This window comes from Labeo rohita, chromosome 6, assembly GCF_022985175.1.
Source record: "Labeo rohita strain BAU-BD-2019 chromosome 6, IGBB_LRoh.1.0, whole genome shotgun sequence".
NCBI classification, from domain to species: Eukaryota; Metazoa; Chordata; class Actinopteri; order Cypriniformes; family Cyprinidae; genus Labeo; species Labeo rohita.
Window position 1 is genome coordinate 13,375,576 of NC_066874.1, and position 21,144 is coordinate 13,396,719.

The window sequence follows — 21,144 nt, forward strand, 5'->3', positions numbered from 1 at the left end:
AAAAAAAAAAATCTGATGAGTAACTGATGTGCAGAATGACCTCATCAAAATTCTTGATTGGGTTGGTGGTAAAGAGAAACTATACATTTTGAATGCGTATATCTTCTAAAAGCAAAATAAGCAAAATTATTGTTTTAGAGCACAGTAGCTTACAGATAATCTTCAAGGGATAGTTCAAGGTATACTGAGAGCAAAGGATGAGGTGGGGGATTACCCTAACGATGCAGCGAGGAGAGCCGCTTCAACAAACCGCAGCGCGTCGGGTAAACACAAGCATTGACTAGAGTAGCCGATTCAGAGCAGTAACGTGCCACAGACACGTGCAGTACAGAGGGTCGAAACACATGTCGAAGCCGCTTCTACTCCGGTTGCCGCGTCGGAGCCATAACGCACCGCAGACGTGTGTGGTAAGAATTTTTTTCATCATACAGTGTAGATAACGTTAGCTTCACTTATAACGTGAGTGTTTTTTAAAATGCATAAACTTGCACTAGAATAGGCTAGGCTAATCAGTGATGATGTTCTTTGATAATGTTAGGCTGCTTTTAGCCTTATGCTGGAGCTGGTTTCAGACAATGAAACTAAGTATGTAAATAATTAAATACATTAGCACGATAATATCATGTATTGGCGATCTCGCAGGCTGATGATTATGGGACCCAACGCTACTGTAGTGTATTATTTACTCACCCTCCATGCATCCTAGGTGTATATGACTTCCTTCTTTCAGATGAATGCAATCGGAGTTATATTAAAATTTGCCTCACACGGCTCCGGGGGGTTAATAAAGGCCTCCTGTAGCGAATCGATGCATTTTGTAAGAAAAATATCCATATTTAAAACGTAAGAATCACTTTAATCTTCTGCAACAGTTGTACACAGAACTTGCTTCTTTGACAAGGGGCGTGGCAGTACTGAAACTAAGCTGTTCACCAACGCAACGCAGTGGAACAGCTAACCAATCACAACAAATTTTGTTTTTCTGAAGGTGGAACCCGGAACTAATCAAGTCATTTGTGCCAGGCTGGGAAAAATGTATTGTAATAGTGTAAATTATGTTTTAAAAAAAATATGTTTTTCGAACCACCAAGCATGACAGGATGTTCTAGTACACCCCCAAAACAAAATCAAGACTCTGTTAAAGAGCATAATAGGACCCCTTTAAAACATCATTAATCCATAGCTTCAGGCAAACAGGAAAGTCTAATTCTTTTCCACAAACTGGTTCTTTCATTTAGATGAACTGGTTCAAATTACTGATTCATCAGTTTGTTTACGTAATTACACAATGAAGTAACACATATGCAGTATTATTTAAAGTGTCATATTATGCCCCTTTTTACAAGACATACAGTAAAATAATTCTCAGGTGTGCCCAGAATTTATCTGTGAAGTTAAATCTAAAGGCTGCAATCAATGCATTTCACAATGAGTTCAGAAACAGTGCTTACTAATAGAAAATAACTTCCTCTGAAATGGTCTTTGTGAAATGGTTCTCTGCTCAAATTAACTGAAGTAAAACAGGAAATGGAAAGGCTTATTAATTTTTATTGGGCAAAAGCCAAAAATGAAGGATTGTTTAAATGTAATTGGGAATTATTGAAATGTAAAATCTGAAAATATTTGAGAAAATTTAGTAGTACATTAGCTAAATCACAGTGTCTTATGGAAGAGAAAACTGTGAGATTTTATCTTTATCCAGTACTTCTAATGACAATTTACTGGATGAGCAGAGAGTGCGCCTAGTGGAATTACAAAATAAGCTTGATGTTATGTATAAAACGTGAGCACAGGGAACAATCGAGTGTAACGAAGGTGCTGAGGCGGCGTTAGAATCCATGTGCAGAGGTTTATTGTACAAAGCAGCAAACATACACGTAAAACCAGGCAATGGGTCGTTAACCAGAAAGCAGTCCACTCTTTCGACAGTCCAAGGGTAATCCGTAAATCGTAGTGAGAAAGCCAGGCAATAAGGTCAAACCTTGATATCAGTCCACACAGTTCAACAATCCAGAAAGGGTAATCCAAGAAATCGGTAGTCAGAAAACGAGGCAGAACGGTCGGGTCTGGCTCGGTGGAATTCCTCTATGAGAGACGGATCCAGAATGTCGTTGGCGGCTACCCATGACCTCTCCTCAGGTCCATAGCCCTCCCAGTCCACCAAATATTGGAGCTGACCCCCTCTACGCCGAGAGTCCAGCAACTCCTTCACCTGATATGCAGGCAAGCCGTCCACTTCCAGGGGTGGCGGCGGTTCTGGGGCCATCTGGCCGGGGTCAGCCTCCGGGTGGACCGGTTTGAGGAGCGATACATGGAAGGAGGGAGAGGTACGGTAGTTAGGAGGAAGCTCAAGCTGGTATGTAACTTCATTAATTCGTTTAAGAATTTTAAATGGGCCTACATACCTTGGGCTGAGCTTCCTGCTGGGCAGCCGCAGCTTGATGTCCCGTGTAGAGAGCCAGACCCGCTGTCCAGGTTGGTAGGGAGGGTGTGGCAGGCGGCGTCTGTTGGCCTGAATCTCCTGATTCCTTACAGCCCGCTGGAGACGCACATGGGCACTGTCCCACACCCTCTCGCTACGCTTAATCCAGTCATCGACTGCCGGCACTGAAGACGGTTCACCTGACCACGGGAACATCGGCGGCTGAAACCCCAGGACACACTGAAAGGGGGTGAGGCCTGTAGAGGAATGGGTGAGTGAATTTTGGGCATATTCAGCCCAGGGGAGAAACTCTGACCATCTGTGTTGCTCACGACTGCAATAGGTGCGAAGATATCGACCGATCTCCTGATTTAATCTCTCCACCTGGCCATTACTCTGAGGATGGTAACCTGAGGTGAGACTGACATTAATGTCGAGTTGCTTGCAGAAGGCTTTCCAGACTTGGGATGTGAACTGAGTTCCTCTGTCGCTTACAATGTCCTCAGGTAAGCCATAGACACGGAAGACATGGTGGAAGAGGGCTAAGGCAGTTTCCATGGCTGTGGGGAGACCTTTCAAAGGAATTAAACGGCAGGATTTGGAAAAACGATCGATGATTACCAGTATGGCTGTGAACTCCTGGGAAGGTGGCAGGTCAGTGACGAAATCGATTGATAGATGGGACCAGGGGCGTTGTGGAATAGGTAAGGGCTGGAGTAGACCTGACGGTAGTTCCTTGGGGGTCTTAGATTGAGCACAGATCTGGCAGGATTTGACATAGGTAGCGGTGTCTTTGGTCATGGATGGCCACCAGAATGAGTTCTTTAGGAGATGTAGAGTTCGTGATATACCTGGGTGGCCAGCACTGAGAGAGGTGTGGACCCATTGGAGTACTTGGTGACGCATTTCTTGAGGTACGTAGTGCTTATTAGGTGGACATTGTGGTGGTGGTGGATCTTGATCGTGTCTGCGTTGGATTTCCTCCATGATATCCCATGAGACAGGGGCCAGAATGACGGTGGGTGGAAGGATGGGTTCCGGTGGATGAGTGTCTAGATGAGGATCATGTTGCCGGGAGAGAGCATCTGCCTTGCTATTTTTGCTGCCTGGTCGGTAAGTGACTGTGAAGTTAAACCGGGTGAAAAAGAGAGCCCATCGAGCCTGGCGTGGATTTAGTCTCTTTGCACCTTTGATATACTCGAGGTTCTTGTGGTCTGTGATTACTTGGAAGGGATGACGAGCGCCCTCCAGCCAGTGTCGCCACTCTTCGATAGCTGCTTTCATGGACAACAGCTCCTTGTTTCCAACGTCGTAATTTCGTTCGGCACTGGTGAGTTTTCTGGAGTAGAAGGCGCAAGGATGGAGTTTGCCTGGTTGACCATGACGTTGAGAGAGAATGGCTCCAATTCCACAGTCTGATGCATCCACCTCCACGACAAACGGTAATTCGGGATTGGGGTGCTTCAGAATAGGGGCTGACGTGAAACTTGTCTTGAGTGCGGAAAACGCTCGATCTGCCTCCTCTGTCCAACAGAGTTTCTTGGGTTTGTTCTTTAACAGTGAGGTAAGAGGAGCAGCTATGGTGCTATAATTACGTATGAATCGTCGGTAGAAATTTGCGAAGCCCAGAAATCTCTGAAGCTCCTTAATGGTTGAGGGTTGAGGCCAACCTGTGACTGCCTGAATCTTCGTGGGATCCATCTTGACCCCCTGGTGACTGACCTCATAGCCCAGGAAGGATGTCTGGTGGACGTGGAATTCACATTTCTCTGCCTTGACATACAATTGGTTATCCAGTAGACGGGATAAGACTGCATGCACGTGAGTGATGTGTTCTGTCTCTGACTTGGAGTAAATCAGGATATCGTCAATGTAGGCGATTACAAACTTGTTCATGAAGTCCTTCAGAATTTCATTTATGAATGACTGAAATACAGCTGGGGCGTTGGCTAACCCATACGGCATCACCTGATATTCGTAGTGCCCCCTAGTGGTGAGAAATGCAGTCAAGTTTGGTGTAAATGGTGGCTTCCCGCAGTTGTTCTAGAGCCGGGGGTACAAGAGGCAATGGGTAACGGAACTTTATTGTGACGTTGTTGAGTCCACGGTAATCGATGCACGGCCTCAGACCTCCATCCTTCTTGGCTACGAAGAAGAAGCCTGCTGCTGCGGGGGATGTTGATGCACGGATGAAACCTGATTCTAGTGCTTCCTCAATGTACTCCTCCATAGCCTGGTCCTCCATTCTAGACAACGGGTACACCTTACTCTTAGGTGGCATGGCGTTCGGCAGCAGGTCAATGGCACAGTCCCATGGCCGGTGTGGAGGGAGTAAGGTAGCCTTGGTTTTGCTGAAAACTTCTGATAGATCTTGATACTGCTCAGGAATGGAGATTTTTACCTTCGTGTCTGGACTTTCAATGCTTGTGGTGAGACAGGGTTGTGGTTGAGCAGGAAGACAGTTCCTTAAACAGAAATGTGACCAATGAGTTAATTCCCCTTGATTCCACGAGATGGCAGGATCATGGATGGAGAGCCAGGGGAATCCGAGGATAATCTCGTACTTGGGTGAATCAACCACATACAGGGTAATGTTCTCCTGATGAAGTAATCCAACCTGCAGTTTCACTGTCTTGGTTTGATGGTGGATGCCGTGGTCGATGAGAGTATCATTGATGGCTTTGATTCGAATGGGCGGGATGCATGGTTGAGTTGGAATGTTGAATTTTTCTACGATGTCCTTATTGATGATGTTCAACGCAGCCCCAGAGTCAATCATCGCTGTCAGATCGAGAGAGAGGGTATCAGTTCTTATGGTAACCAGCAGTGTCAAAGATTTGTATTGTAATATGGAGAGGTTTTGGATATTTACCTTTGAGGAGGTCTTGGATTTGAGTGGACATCCAGTGCTACGGTGGCCTGGTTCACCGCAGTAAAAGCACAGGTGATTTTGACGGCGTCGAGTACGTTCCTCCTCAGATAATCGTGAAGCGTTTATTTGCATGGGTTCGATCAGTACTTGTTCTGTTACTGAGCTGGAGCTCGGGGAGTTGCGATGATAACTCTTGGCTGAGCGTTGTTTGGGTGTCTGCCTCATGAGATTATCAAGTTTAATGGCGAGGTTAACCAGTTCTGAAAATGATGAATTCTCTCGTCGGCAGGCGAGCTCAGTTTGTAAATCACTGTTCAAACTGTTGTAAAAGACGGCTTTGAGAGAAACATCATTCCATCCGCTCTGAGCTGCTAGAGTACGAAACTCAACGGCGTAATCAGCTGCGGTGCGGTTGCCTTGACGAGCGTGAATGATTTGATTCGAAATATCCCTGCCCCCTGCGGGATATTCGAATACTTCCTGAATTTGTTGCAAGAAATAGTCAACAGATCGCTTAAACTGTGAGTCGGCATCCCATACCGCTGAAGCCCAATCGAGAGCCCTCCCTGTGAGCAGCGTCATGAGAAACGCACATCTTTTCTCTTCAGATTCAAATCGTTCAAGTTGATAATCAAAATACAGTTTCACTTGTCGAATAAACCCTTTGCATTGCTCAGCTGTGCCATCGAATTTGGTAGGGAGAGCAAAGCTTACCGTAGAAGGCATTGGTGGAGGGAGGGCTCGCACGTAGTGTGTCAGATGTTCGTTGACAGACTGCAGCTTCGTAAGCTGTTCTTGATAATTCTTTAGGAGTTCGCTCTGATAAGCAAACGCTGCTTACAAGTTGGAGACCTCCGCTGGATTCAAGGGAGGCGAAGTATTCTGTAACGAAGGCACTGAGGCGGCGTTAGAATCCATGTGCAGAGGTTTATTGTACAAAGCAGCAAACATACACGTAAAACCAGGCAATGGGTCGTTAACCAGAAAGCAGTCCACTCTTTCGACAGTCCAAGGGTAATCCGTAAATCGTAGTGAGAAAGCCAGGCAATAAGGTCAAACCTTGATATCAGTCCACACAGTTCAACAATCCAGAAAGGGTAATCCAAGAAATCGGTAGTCAGAAAACGAGGCAGAATCATACACGTGCAAACAAATCAGAGTAATCAGAAAACGCTTGGTAAGGCAGGTAAACTGGCAATACTTCACAATGTGTGAGCACATGGTGAGTCCTTAAATACTGCCAAACAGGAAGTAGCAGTAGAAGCAGCAGAGGGAGCGCGCAGTCAGTATTCGGGTGATGGCTCCCTCTGCTGGCTTGGCATTACATCGAGACAAAAATGGTTAGAGCATGGTGAGCAGATGTATGCTTATTTTTCAAACATGAAAAGTCTAGAGTCTATTTCCAAAATGAAAATTAATGGATCTATTACAAATAACTTTGATACAGTTTATAGTTTTTGTTATAATTAATACTCTAATTTCTATGTCAACTTTTTGTAAGCATTTAGAGAATATGAATATAATTAGTCAAGAGAACCAAAAATTGTGTGATTCTCGATTACTGTTGTTGAAATTAAGGATGCAACTGAACGTCTAAAATGTAATAAATCACCAGGTAGTGATGGAATTACTGTTGAATTTTATAAGCAGCTTTCTGTGATTCTTGTCCTGTTCCTTTTTTAAGTTTATTCTGAAAGTTCAAGGTCTCTGAACTTCCTACAACTATGATTCAAGGTCTAATCTGTAAAATTCCTAAACCCAATAAAAACTCAATAAATGATGAAAACCATCTGGGTTTATGAGAAAAAGAGATATATTTAATAATATCAGACTCATTTTTGATCTTATTGATTATTCTGATCTCATTAAATATGATAGTTTCATATTGTTTTTACATTTTTTTTAAAGCCTTTGATACCACTGAGCATCCATTTATTTTTTATTGTTTAGAACGCTTTGGGTTCGGGAGCTATTTCGACAACGCCATGAAAACTCTTTATGCAGGTGGTAATAGTTCAGTAAAATTAAGTCAAGGCACCACACAAAGATTTTATTTGGAAAGAGGTGTGAGTCAAGGTTGCCCATTTTCAGTTTATCTCTTTCTTATTGTTGCTCAGGTGTTTAATAATTTTATTAAATCAAGTGAATTAGAAGGTATTCGGGTTGAAGGGCGAAGTGTCTTGATAAGCCATTTGGCCGATGACACGGCTCTTTTTTTTGAGAAATGCTTGTCAAATTCAGTCGGCAATCAAAATTATTGACATTTTTTCTAGTGCCTCGGGTCTTTGCCTGAATTTACAAAAATGTGAATTGTTTGCCTCGAAGAGTTGTCATGACAAATCCATTTGTAATATTCCTATTAGGGATGGGCCAATCTATTTAGGTATGGCTATTTATACCAAAAATGAACAGGACAGAATCTCACTAAATTTTAATCCTGTGATCAAAAAAGCTAAGAGCAGATTTAATATTTGGTTACAAGGGGATTTATCTCTTAAAGGTTGTGCTCTGCTGGCTAAAGCAGAAGGTATTTCTAGGCTTACCTATGTTGCTTCTTCAATTCATTCAGATTCAATTCACTCTGTTTTTGATCAACTTTGTGGTCTCTCATTTTTGTTAATGTGTGATTAAAAAATTGAAAAATTGCCTGTTAAATTGTCAGCTTTTCACAGGCAAGCACTTTTGGGGTGGAATTTATTTACAAGCACAATTATTCTCCGCACCAGTATTTATATCTTGAATAACTGTAATATTCTGTATAAACACAAGAATATATTCATGATAAAAGGATTCTTTTGTTAGGTCATCTATTGAATTCTCAGTGGTATTTAATGACTTACGATGAATTTCTTTCATATTTTGATTTCCCTGTAACCCCAAAAGAATATGCCTCTGTAATTGGAGCTATCTCTTCCAGTATTGTGTCTTTATGTAGAGGTATTTCATACTCTAAGCATGCTTCTTTACTTCACCCTGCTGATACTTCCTGTGGCAGAATTTGTTTTTCATCTAGCAAAAAAAATATATATACAGTGAGGTCAATAAGTATTTGATCACACTGTGATTTTGCAAGTTCTCTTACTTAGAAATCATGGAGGGGTCTACAATTTTCAGTATAGGTGCATTTCCACTGTGAGAGACAGAATCTAAAAATAAAAATCCGGAAATCATATTGTATGATTTTTTAACAATTTATTTGTGAATTACTGTGTCAAATAAGTATTTGATCACTTGCTTATCATCCAGATTTCTGACCCTCAAAGACCTGTTATTTTGCTTTTAAATAGTCCAGCTACACTCTGCTCATGATTCTAATTTAGTAGGACCTGTTTGAGGTCGTTAGCTGTCATAAAGACACCTGTGCACCCCACAATCAGCCAAAGTCTAAGTAGCAACATGGGCAAAACCAAAGAGCTGTCAAAAGACACGAGACAAAATTGTAGACCTTCACAAAGCTGGAAAGGGCTACGGGGCAATTGCCAAGCAGCTTGGTGAAAAAAGAACAACTGTTGGAGCAATTGTCAGAAGATGGAAGAGGCTAATGATGACTGTCAGTGTCCCACAGACTGGGGCCAATGTAAGATCTCTCCTCGTGGGGTATCAATGATGCTAAGAATGGTGAAGAATCAGCCCAGAACTACATGGGAGGAGCTGGTCAATGCTGTGAAGAGAGCTGGGACCATCGTTTCCAAGGCTACTATCAGTAATACACTAAGATGTCATGGTTTAAAATCTTGCATCGCACGGAAGGTTCCCCTGCTTAAGTCAGCCCATGTCCAGGCCCATCTGAAGTTTGCCAGGGACCATCTGGATGATCCAGAGGAGTCATGGGAGAAAGTCCTGTGGTCAGATGAGACCAAAGTAGAACTTTTTGGTCTGAACTCCATTCGCCGTGTTTGGAGGAAGAAGAATGATGAGTATCATCCCAATAATACCATACCTACAGTGAAGTATGGGGCTGGAAGCATGATGCTCTGGGGGTGTTTTTCTGCACAGGGGACAGGACGACTGCACTGTATTAAGGAGAGGATGAAGGGGGCCATGTATTGTGACATATTGGGCAAAAACCTCCATCCCTCAGTCAGAGCATTAAAGATGGGTCGTGGCTGGGTCTTCCAACATGACAATGACCCAAAGCACACAGCCAGGAAAACCAAGGAGTGGCTCTGTAAGAAGCATATCAAGGTTCTGGAGTGGCCTAGCCAGTCTCCAGACCTAAATCCAATAGAAAATCTTTGGAGGGAGCTGAAACTCCGTGTTGCTCAGCGACAGCCCTGAAACCTGACAGATCTAGAGAAGATCTGTATGGAGGAGTGGGCCAAAATCCCTTCTGCAGTGTGTGCAAACCTGGTGAAGAACTACACGAACCGTTTGACCTCTGTAATTGTTAACAAAGGCTTCTGTACCAAATATGAAAATTTTTTGACTCAAGTGATCAAATACTTATTTGACACAGTAATTCACAAATAAATTGTTAAAAAATCATACAATATGATTTCCGGATTTTTATTTTTAGATTCTGTCTCTCACAGTGGAAATGCACCTATACTGAAAATTGTAGACCCCTCCATGATTTCTAAGTAAGAGAACTTGCAAAATCACAGGGTGATCAAATACTTATTGACCTCAATGTATATAAAAAATAAAAAATAAGGCTATACGTTTATTATTTCAAAAAGAAATTGTTAGTATACCACGTGTTATTTTCTACTAGTCTAAGTTTATAAAATATTGATTCGACGAAACTTTGTGTATTGCCTAATAAATATCTCATTACAAAGAAAATTAATTTAATTTAAGATACTGCACAAATTGTACCCTGCTAAGCATTTTATAACCAAATTTATTGAAGATATAGACGTACATTTTTCATTCTGTTCATTGTTTCTAGATTTATAAATCACAAAGTGTTGTCCAACTTCTATTACATGAACATGTAATATTTGGCTTTTTGAACTATGACAAGTTGGAAAATGAGGCCTACATTATAAATCTTTTGATTATACTTAAGTTTCATATTTCAGCAATCAGAAACCTATATACAAGCACCATTAAGGAGATTACAAACAAAAAAAGCTGTAAAACCTGTGTATTTCTTTAGTACATTTAAGTTATTGTGATTTAGCAAGGCCTTTCATTATTTTAGGTAAGGTCAGTGACGAAAAGAGGTTGGCAAGATGAGAAATTTAAAAATCTTTTAAAAACTTGTTTTAAAAGGATCCATCAGGTATTTTAAAATGTACACTGCATGTTTATGTTGATTATATGCAATTACAAATTACATATGCACCATTTTTTAAAGATAAGACTGAATGTACATGAAAATGTCAAATGACAAAAAATGAGAAATATTAAAAATTTTATTCACATAGATAGCATATAAGCTTACTCATTAAAATAAACACTTCATTTTAAAATATCACACAAAAATAGATTTTATTAGAGTTAACTTTAAATGTTAACTGTTAAATCCTTCTAGTTTTTTCTTTACAAATCCTCGTTTTGTACTTCTAATTTGTGACCAGTGTTTTTTTTTGCTCTCTCCTCTATGATTCAGAGTTTTGTCAGTTCTGACCAGAGCTTACAGTACATCCTACATCATCCACTGGAACGCCATCCTCTCATGAACACAAGTACTACAGTTAGCAGAAGCTAGAGATTACGGTTTCTGAAGTTTAAATATGGATATTTTGCTTACAAAAGCACATTGATTCACTTCAAGAGGCCTTTATTAACCCCCGGAGCCATCTGGAGCACTTTTTTTATGATGGATGGACACAGTTTATAGGACTTCTATTGGACTATTGAATATCACCCATTCACAGCTTGTTTTAATAATGCTTGTTTTTTTTTTTTTTTAATGTAATGCTGATTGTATTCATCTAAAAGAAAAAAGTCATATGCACCTTGGATGGTTTGAAGGTGAGCAAATCAGGTGGTAATTGGGTGAACTGTCCCTTTTTAAGTGAATGGAACAGAAATATGCATTAAAGCTAAACATTTCAAAAAAAAAAAAAAAAAAAAAAAAATGTTGTGCAACATAATTATTTTATCCTACACATACAAAGCTACAATAAAGTTGTAGATAAAGAACCACTTCCTCAAAAAATAAAACATTAAACACTTGAAAATAGTTTCAAATAGTAGGTTAGTTTATATTACATATTTAATCAGCATCATAAACTAGTGTTATTTGACTAAATTTGGCACCTAACAGACAGGCTTGTTATAGGAGTCAAATGGTATAACCGGTTACACCACTTGACATTTCAATTTAAAATCAAATTTGACAGGCATTATCATGGCCTTGTTGGGAATATTTCGAAGCAATTTTTTAAACTTAATACTCATTTTTATAATATTAATGAATTATCAATGTATTCCTGAGGTCATACCATATCAGTGTTTCCCCTGCCATTATTTTATGGGGGCCGCCGCCCCCCTTTAAGGTCATGTAAACTTTTTTTTTTTTATATAGCGCCAGATCACAACAGACGTCATTTAAGGTACCTTTCCTATAAAACAGGTCTATACCTTGTTCTTTTATTAAAAAGAAAAAAACGAAATAGACTTATGTCATTTATCTTATTTACACAATGGCATGCCATTTCTGTCTCTAACGTTAATTGGTCACGCGTCTACAATTTCTCCTCCGCAAAAACGCGGACAGGATTGCGGAGTCCATTCATAAAAACGGAATTTACTCTATAGCGCGGGATGCCGCAGAATTCGTCAATTTTTGGTTTAATAAATCAAAAATAGGTCTCTCACTTAATTCGAATCGCGCTATGGACTAGTGTCTGTGAATATTAAAACGCAACAAGACGGTTTAAATATGAATCCTCCATGTTCCGCTTTTCTCTGTATGAATGAATGGCGGAGACTCGGCTTTGTTTACTACACAAATAATAAAGCACACGTGACGCTCGCGGTTATTTTCGGCCTCTGCGTCTCATTATATGACGACATAAACGCATGAACTTAGGCTGCGTCCGAAAGCTCTAAAATGCTGCTTTATGAGGCAGCATTCCAAGGCAGGAAGGTATCAAGGCACGTCCGAATTCTAATTCTGCTTCACTTCCTGTCTCTGGAGGTACCTTCTTCTGATGGAATTTTGAAGGCAGCATAGATGTATCCTTCGCTGCCTTCGATTTCCCACAATCCTGTGCGTGTGCGTCATATAGGCTATATAAATAAAGATATTCTGGTGAAATTAGACTTGTTACTTTATATAATAGATGAGATCTTGACCATGATATACTTTATGAATCGTAATAGTGTAAAAAGCATGATAAATAGTATTGTTTGTAATAATAGTATTTAAAAAAATGTTAAAAGTGTTCAAATGAGTAGTGAATAAGAATAATATTTACAATATACTACCAATAATAACGAAACAGCCACTAATAACAATGACCTGTTCTGCAATATTACTTGCATCAGTGCTTTTATTTTTTTAAGCAAAAAGTAGCTGCCATTCTCAGTCGTCTTCTCCGATGCACAGACCTTCGGTGGGTAATGACACTGAGGTCTTTATGTATTAATAAAGCATTTATACATAACTGTATAAGATCGTTTTTCTACAAAATCTGCAACTTAACCGTTAGGTAACCTAGCAACGGCGTCACGTTCTGCTGCCTCTGAAGTCCTAAGTTTCTAGAGTTGTCTTTGCAGCCTTCGAAGTCACTGCCTGATAAGGCAGCGAGGCAGCAAGTCAACTTACTAGGTTTTCGGACGCAGCCTAATCTCCCAGAACTTTTTTACCGTTTCATTTGAGAAAACTTGCATCATACCATAGTGTATACACACAAAAACTAACCGGCAACCTGTCAAAATAAAAGTACGGTTTAACATGTACTTTTGTACTGTATAATATAGGTGTTTAAATATTCCTATTTCTGGCAAATTTAATTAAACAATTAAATGCAGAAATGATAATAATAACAGAAAAAAACTGTTTGGTTTAATTTTCATGTAATTAAAAATAAATAAATATGTAATGTCTGTGTTTGATTATCAGAAAAATTAAAAACACACAAGAATTTCTGAAAAAAAGGAAAAAGATTGTAGGGCCCTATTGTTTAAAATGTTGAAATTGAGATTTTTAGACTTATTTTTTCACTGAAATAAACATTTTTGTTATTACACAGAGAGTAATGTACCGAAAAAAGTACCGTACGTACTGTTGGTAATCCAAATAGTATATATATATATATATATATATATATATATATATATGTATGCATGTATGTATGTATATATAATTTGTTGGTTGAATATTTTCATAGTTTATATGCACTTTTTTTTTTTTTTTAACTTTTTTTGTTCATTTATACCCTTGGCACTTTTGTTATGTATGTTGTTCAAGCATTAATAAAAAAAAAAAAAAAAAAAAAAAAAAAAAGCGATGATCAGGCTAAATTTCTGATATTGTCAGAAAATGATCGCAGGCTACCGTGACAACGACCGTCTTTGAACCTCTCTCACTGTAAGACATAGGACCACGGATCTGGAGCGACGACGCTAACCTTTGGTCTGGGACAGTCGAAAATTGTGTAGTGTTTCGGGCTTTAGACTTCTGGTTCATTAGCCGCCGTAGGGAATTAAGGGAAGTAGTGATGCTGCCGCCCTTGAACGAGTTTTTGCAGGGTGACATTTATGCTTCTAAACCCTTATAAAGCACTTAATGTATGGCTTCACATGGTGTCACGATTACGATCCATTTCCATGTTCAGTGACCCCAATTGATGATGTTGGAGTATCGCTGGCTATTTGCTATGGCTTAATCAAATGATCTTTTATAAATACGGATGCAACTCAATGCAACATATTTATTCATGATTTTCTAACCTTTCCCATTTCAACACCAACTCTGCCTCAGGAGCCGACATCCAACACGTCCGTGTATACATTCCACACTTCCTAGATTTTGACGTAATTGTCCGTGGGCGGTGAAAACTTCTTGATAACCGAAATCTCTTTACTGACATCTAGCGAACATGAGCTGAATTAAAAAGAAACTTGTTTTTTACTGCAGCATTCGAAACACGCTTGTAAGAAAGTATTGCCTTTATGCCGCTATGGTTTCCGGGGTACCATTGCTCTGCACATTTTGTATGTCTCTCCTACCTGACACCCTCAGTTCAGTTCATGGATCTCCCTCCTAACGAATCATCAGGGAGACATACAAAATGTACCCCAGGACTGGAGTTGAGAATCACTGGCCTAATGCATTTCTTTTGACAAAAGAAAATGTAAGAATCATATCTAAAATAAATTGTTGTCTTTTTCTATGCCTACTACTGGTATGTCCATTAATGTGAAAAAAAGTGTGCAAAATTTTGTTAAATTTACTTACAAAATTCTAAGAGAGAATGATGCCACTTTAATTTAAATTATTATTGTGAGCATATCATATCCTAATATTCAAATATGACAGGAATTTTACATTTTTGTCTGTCTAGGAGTAAACTTTGATTTTAAATCCAACATTTAGGGTGAATCTATAAACTATACAGCTAATACTGCTATGTACTTAATTATAAGCATGTTTCCTCTTGGGGACCTCAATTTAAAAAGGCCCCATGAGTTGGTGTGTATATTTAGGTTTAAGTCCCCACCAGGATAGAAAGACAAGGCCACACACACACACACACACACACACACACACACACACACACACACACACAACAAAAAGGAACACAGCAAAAGTTATCTCTTTAATTCAAATTTAATAACTTCGAAAAATGTAAAGGCGCTATAATTTTATATTAATTCAATATTTTTTCACATACAGAATTTGCCAGAGGGAAAAACAGATATGTAACAACACAGAAAAAAGGAGAATACAAGCAGAGGGAGAAGAAAATGGACATGAACAGTTAATAGCCCTCATACACAGATGAGACCATATAAACACATGAGATATTAAAACATAATCCAGGTTGGTGTTCTTATGATGAGCATTATCATTACATAGAAAAGTTGAGATTCTGTGAAGATCATGTAAATCTAAAAGATCCAAACGTAAACACACATTCATTTCATTCAGCTGGTTCATTCTTTTCTAAACATTCTAAGCATAATTTACACAATGAGAATAAAAGTTTTTGTTCATGAAAAGCTGGGTGGATGTAAAAGCCCCTAGATCTACTTCTTAAACACACTGGTCTGTTCAGTAAAAGGCAGGTGTATAAGGAAGACTACAAGTGTGTGTGCGTGCACGTCAGAGTGAGAGGAGAGAGAGAGAAAGAGAAAGAGAGAGAGAGAGAGAGAGAGAGAGAGATGTGCTTTTGGACACATCAGTGGCCCTTATACATTAACTGTATGGATGCTTGCATATTCCAATATCAGGGGTCTCATCTAGCTGACTGAGTCACATAAATTAAAATGACTGTTAGCACTGACATACCGCATTAGATGGCTAAAAATGCTAAGTGAATCAGGGGGAAAGAAAAACACAATCACACGTTCATACAAATCACACAGAATTCTCTTCACTGTAAAGCATTACAGAATTACAGTTGTCTTGTTGATTTCTGCATTATTAAAACAGCAATTTGTTAAAGATTTTAAAAATTGCACTGTAAATAGAATCTCTCACTTTTTTTTCTAAACTCTAAGCATAAAACAAGTCTACTAACCTGTGCATGGTTAAACAATGTTAGATTCTAGAACTGTAAGCTCTGAAACTCCTACCTGACTGGCAGCTTGTAGTCAAATGAGAGGATTTTAAAGTACACATGGTTTATAATATGTGCTTTATAGGTGTTTAGAATTTTTAAGGGGTGGTAGCTTGATATAGGATTTCTGTAGAAACCCAAAAAGCATTTAAAGTTGTATTGTATTTATGCTCATATGGCACGCTAAAAACATCCAACCATAAACTTAACAGTTGTAATATAATCCTAAAAAGTTTTCATGACAAAATGTCATTTGTTTTAACCATCAGACAAAATATTGTTCCTCTTTTACTTTTTTACTGTTATTAACCTTCCAGAATACCAGTACCACAGCAAATGTATCATATGATGATCAACATTATAGGAATGACATGTAAAAACTAACTGTTGTTAAGTGTAACAAAATCTCCTTTTCCCTAAAGTGTCCTGTCCAGGAGATCAGGACTAATAAGGCTGAGAAATGAAGGAGAGGGAGTATCTTCAGACTATTGGCTCCAGCATCATTCAAACAACCTGTGCAAGTTAAATGTGAGTACATCTACTGTTCTCAGGTAAACCTCACCTGGATGCAGACACAGAATATGTGTATGTCACAGGACATTAAGCAGGTGACACCAGTTTATTGTGAATGTTTGTCAAACATGTTAAAGTCACCTGGATTAACAGAAATGCTCTCATCCAGACAACTATTGAGCATTTTGTTTTAAATTCTGATTGATATTCTAACCTGAACAAAGAGTCTTTAAGAAGCATGTTTTAATGGATTGTGTAACTTCACTCCATTTCAAGTTTTTGCTAACAGAAACTGTCAAATAAGAGGCAAAATACAAAAAAAAAAAAAAAAAAAAAATTCTTTCCTTTTTATAATACACAAACAGAAAAACAAGTTCACCTATTCTGTTGGACCAATGATAAAATTCACTACAAAATTTACACTGCCTCTCTTCCAGTAAAGCTGTCATTAAAAAATGCTTTGACCTATTACTATGAATGACCATTCCAAGCACTGATTGGCTGACTGCATAGGAACTGATCAGCAGCGAGTCTGAGGTTCGATATCAAGGCATTTCCACAAAGCCAAAATTCAAGCTAACACTAGTAGTAAGCACTGAAGCAGTACTGTGACTATTTCACTAAACACTTTGCCATTTTTAAACTGCAAGTCTAGCCACACACTAACAATGAGGAAACAAGCTTGTAGCACCCAAGAAGACTTAACCCAGTCTCCTTAAACATTTTATGATAAATACAATAGTAGACAAATAGTACAAATTCTTCCAAATTATTGCAGAAGCCCACCCACTGACCTAACAACTATTCACCAAGAGGATGAGCTCCTAGTGATATGGCAGAACTAAGTGCATACATGTAGGTATGTGCAGTATTTGAGATGTGTAAGTGGGCGTGTTCATTTCAGGCTCTTTCCCAATTTGAAGAACATGTATTGCTTAGTTCAAGCATGCGGTCCTTGGGAAATGTAGAAATGCATGGTAGTGTCTCTTTGGACACTCACACAAAGTACAATCGGCCTATGAACTGACCTGCAGCCCAGCTGAGCACTATGGCAAATCAGATTTAAGCCCTTTAAAAAAAAAAACAAACAAAAAAACTACCACCACCAGAATGCTCTTGAGATAAGGATATCTTGTATACTCTTTTTAGTTCTGCGAGCATGCTTCAGGTCCTTGACATGGAGTGATACAGTGTTAGATAGTTGGATAGATAACAGAGGAACAGTAATAATGGGGTTTATAGAGAATCAAGAAACTGTACTGATAAAACATTTTAGAGCCTAAATCTCTTTCCATTCTACCTGGAGATCATGGAGCTGGACTGTGACTGGCTGGAGGATGTGGTGGTGGCGCTGAGCTGAGAAAAACCACTGTGACTTGATTCCAAACTGGTCATTGAACCCCTGAGAATAGAACAGAATAGAACAGCATGTGAGAAATTATTAATCCTAAAGACTGTAAATAAAATTCTGTTAGAAAAAAAGTTTAGGGAAAATGTCTAGATAGAATAATTTAATTTGAACCTGTAAGCCACACCCCCTCATGCTAATTGGTTGTATCTGTGTTCATATACAGTTAAACACCCAGATCTTAAAGGGGTCATCGGATGCCCATTTTCCACAAGTTGATATGATTCTTTAGGGTCTTAATGAAAAGTCTCTAATATACTTTGATTAAAAAATTCTCAATGGTTTTGTAAGACACCCTTTCTACCTTGTCAAAATAAGCTCTGCAAAAATCATCTCATTCTACGGGGTTGTTCCTTTAAATGCAAATGAGCTCTGCTCACCCCACCCCTCTCTTCTCTCTGTGGAATGACGATCTTGTTTACTTTAGCCGGATTTAGCCGCGTTTAGCAACGTTTAGCCGCGTTTAGCAACTAAACTTCCTAACAACCACGTTATAAGGAAAGGTGATCGCAAAGATTCATAAAAAAAACGCTTATACACACTTCTGCTGTAAGTGAAGCTGGATCACGAATGATTCGCGTGAACATAGACGGATATATGTAGATCGGGAGGCGCATTCCCTTCACAAACAAATGTAATCCACTGCATCTTCAGCGGCTCAGATGTCGGGAGTAAATGACGACCACTATGTTAATTATTACATCCAGCAACACAACATCTCAATCGCTCAATCTGAGATACTCTTGTCTAACTTAAATCCCTGCTTCGGCATCGAAACAAGGAAAGTTACTGGACTGTGACAGCTGGTCTGAGGTAAGAGCTCATGTCAATCAACTATCGTGGGAGCAGCCTCTGTCAGTGTGACGGCACACCGACAGGCATCTGAGAACGGCTCGATTTGAAAAAGGGAATATTATTTTTACAGATTAATTAAAAACCACTGCATGGATTTTTATCATTATAGGGTAGATTTGTACATACACTGCCAACACACATTAATGTTCAAACAACATGAAAAAGTGAACTTAGCATGCTAAGACCCCTTTAAGGAGGACATGCAGTTAGAAAAAAAGCCAAACAAAGCCAAATAAAAGAAGTATTTGCCTTTTCTCATATTTGACATTAAAATTGAATGTACTGAAAATTAAAATTTCTCTCAAATGATGTAAATCTTACAGGCAGAGGTTTTTTTGTTTGTTTGTTTTTTTCCTGTTTATTTACCAGCCCTAAGACTTTTTGTTGTTGTTTTTTGTTTTGTTTTTTTGCTGTTGCTTAAACAAAAACACACACTTGAAACACATTTGTTTGTCTTGGACATTCATTGGCTGGTAGGCAAAAAGTAAATATCGTACACTGCTTACACAATCAACTAAGGTAGCCTGTGATCTGCAAAAACATTTGGCAAGCATCTAGCAAGAGCATTTTATTAGTATTCAATGTTCCTGTTCTTCCTGGCTTTAGAATACCTTATTCATCTGCCTACATAAAGCTCACATAACCGCCATGTTAAGGCTTTTTCACACCAAGTCTGATGCTGTAAACGATACACAAAACAAACTTTTTAAAGTACAATGTAAATCTTTACAATTTTAAATATATAAAAAGAAAATTTGCATGCCTGAATCAAAATGCACTCCAGTCATTCACATGCTTTAATGCAAAATACAACCCACCCCTAAAACAAATGTTGTCACTCTTCTGGAACGGAACTATGGAAATAGTAAAAATAGTGTGACTAAAAAGCACTGTAATATAGGAAAACCAAGGTATTTTGGTAATAAGTGGTCAAATACTACTATTATATATGGTTAATACTAATATTAACACATATGCAACAGACATGATATAAGGCAAGTATATTAAAATTCCTTGCCATATCACATCTTTTCCTTGATTGTTTGTTCAGTGTAAAATCAACCTATGCTCAGCAACAAAAGATAGACATGACAAAAGGTCAGACTTGGTGTGAACAGGCATTTTGTAAATACAAGTAGAGATGTAATGTGAACAGGTATTCTGCAAAATTAAGTAAAAGAAAATGTTACTATGTTACGATAAATACTGAGTCCTACACAGCCAAGAATATACTGGATTCCACAAAGTACAGCCAGAGAAAGAGAGAGAGAGAGAGAGAGAGAGAGAGAGAGAGAGAGAGAGAGAAATACTGAGTCCTACACAGCCAAGAATATACTGGATTCCACAAAGTACAGCCAGAGAAAGAGAGAGAGAGAGAGAGAGAGAGAGAGAGAGAGAGAGAGAGAGAGAGAGAGAGAGAGAGAAATACTGAGTCCTACACAGCCAAGAATATACTGGATTCCACAAAGTACAGCCAGAGAGAGAGAGAGAGAGAGAGAGAGAGAGAGAGAGAGAGAGAGAGAGAGAGACAGACAGACAGAGGGCTGCATCCGAAAGCTGAAAAATGCTGTCTCCGAAGGCGGGCTAGGAAGGCAACAAGGCACGTCCGAATCCAATGACCGGGTCACATCCTCTCTACTGAGATCATCTGATCGATTTTTGAAGGCAAATTAGATGTGGGCCTATCTTTCGCTGCCTTTGATATTCCAAAAATCTATGCTTTTCATTTTGTAACAGTTCATGTTACGTTGACGTTCGATTTGGGGTACCTTCGTGCACAAACGAGACCTGCAGCTGTCTAAACTTTCGGACACAGCCTATACGGCCAAAAGTTTTGGGACACACCTCTTAATAATTGAATTCACATGCTTCAGTCAGACCCATTGCCACAGGTGTATAAAATCAAGCACCTAGCCATCCAGTCTACATTTACAAACAAAAAAATGGGTCGTTCTCAATAGCTCAGCAAATTCAACCATTGTACTGTGATAAGTAATTTCTTAAAAAAAGACTTCTGAGGCGAATGGTGCATAAAAACCTGAGTGACCCACACAGAGCTCTGACTTCCCATTGAACACCTTTGAGATAAATTGAAACGGAGACTGGGAGCCAGGCCTTCTCGTCCAACATCAGTACTGGACCTCACAAAATCTCTACTGAATAAATGTACAAAAATTCCCACAGTTCCACACTCCAAAATCTTCTGGAAAGCCCTCCCAGAAGCATGGAAGCTGTTATAGCTGCAAAGGGGGGATTAACTCCATATTAACTTAGAATGCAATGTCACTGAAGTCCCTGCTAATGTAATGGTCAGGTGTCCCAATACATTTGTCCATAGTGTATACAATCAGTTTATAAATTACTTGTTAAAAAACAAAATGGAAATTTTGAA

At 39.0% G+C, this 21,144-nt stretch overlaps 2 protein-coding genes across 4 annotated transcripts in view; both read right to left on the minus strand.

Annotated features, from left to right (window-relative positions):
• The window catches only part of LOC127166542 (endonuclease V-like), a 76,570-nt gene extending 62,245 nt beyond the window's left edge, over positions 1–14,325 (minus strand). Inside the window, exon 1 of the mRNA XM_051111904.1 lies at positions 14,145–14,325. Coding sequence (XP_050967861.1) covers positions 14,145–14,284 — 140 coding nt within the window. The 5' untranslated portion in view covers positions 14,285–14,325. The remainder of the gene's footprint in view (positions 1–14,144) is intronic.
• Positions 14,326–16,797: 2,472 nt separating this feature from the next.
• Positions 16,798–21,144, minus strand: part of si:dkey-237i9.1 (SEC14-like protein 1) — a 50,016-nt gene continuing 45,669 nt past the window's right edge. For 2 of the 3 annotated variants that reach the window (XM_051111876.1, XM_051111877.1), the window contains one exon: positions 16,798–17,891. In XM_051111876.1, coding sequence (XP_050967833.1) covers positions 17,786–17,891 — 106 coding nt within the window. In that variant the 3' untranslated portion in view covers positions 16,798–17,785. Of the gene's footprint in view, positions 17,892–17,914; positions 19,607–21,144 lie in introns of those variants that run through there. The other variant, XM_051111878.1, reaches the window with a different exon arrangement.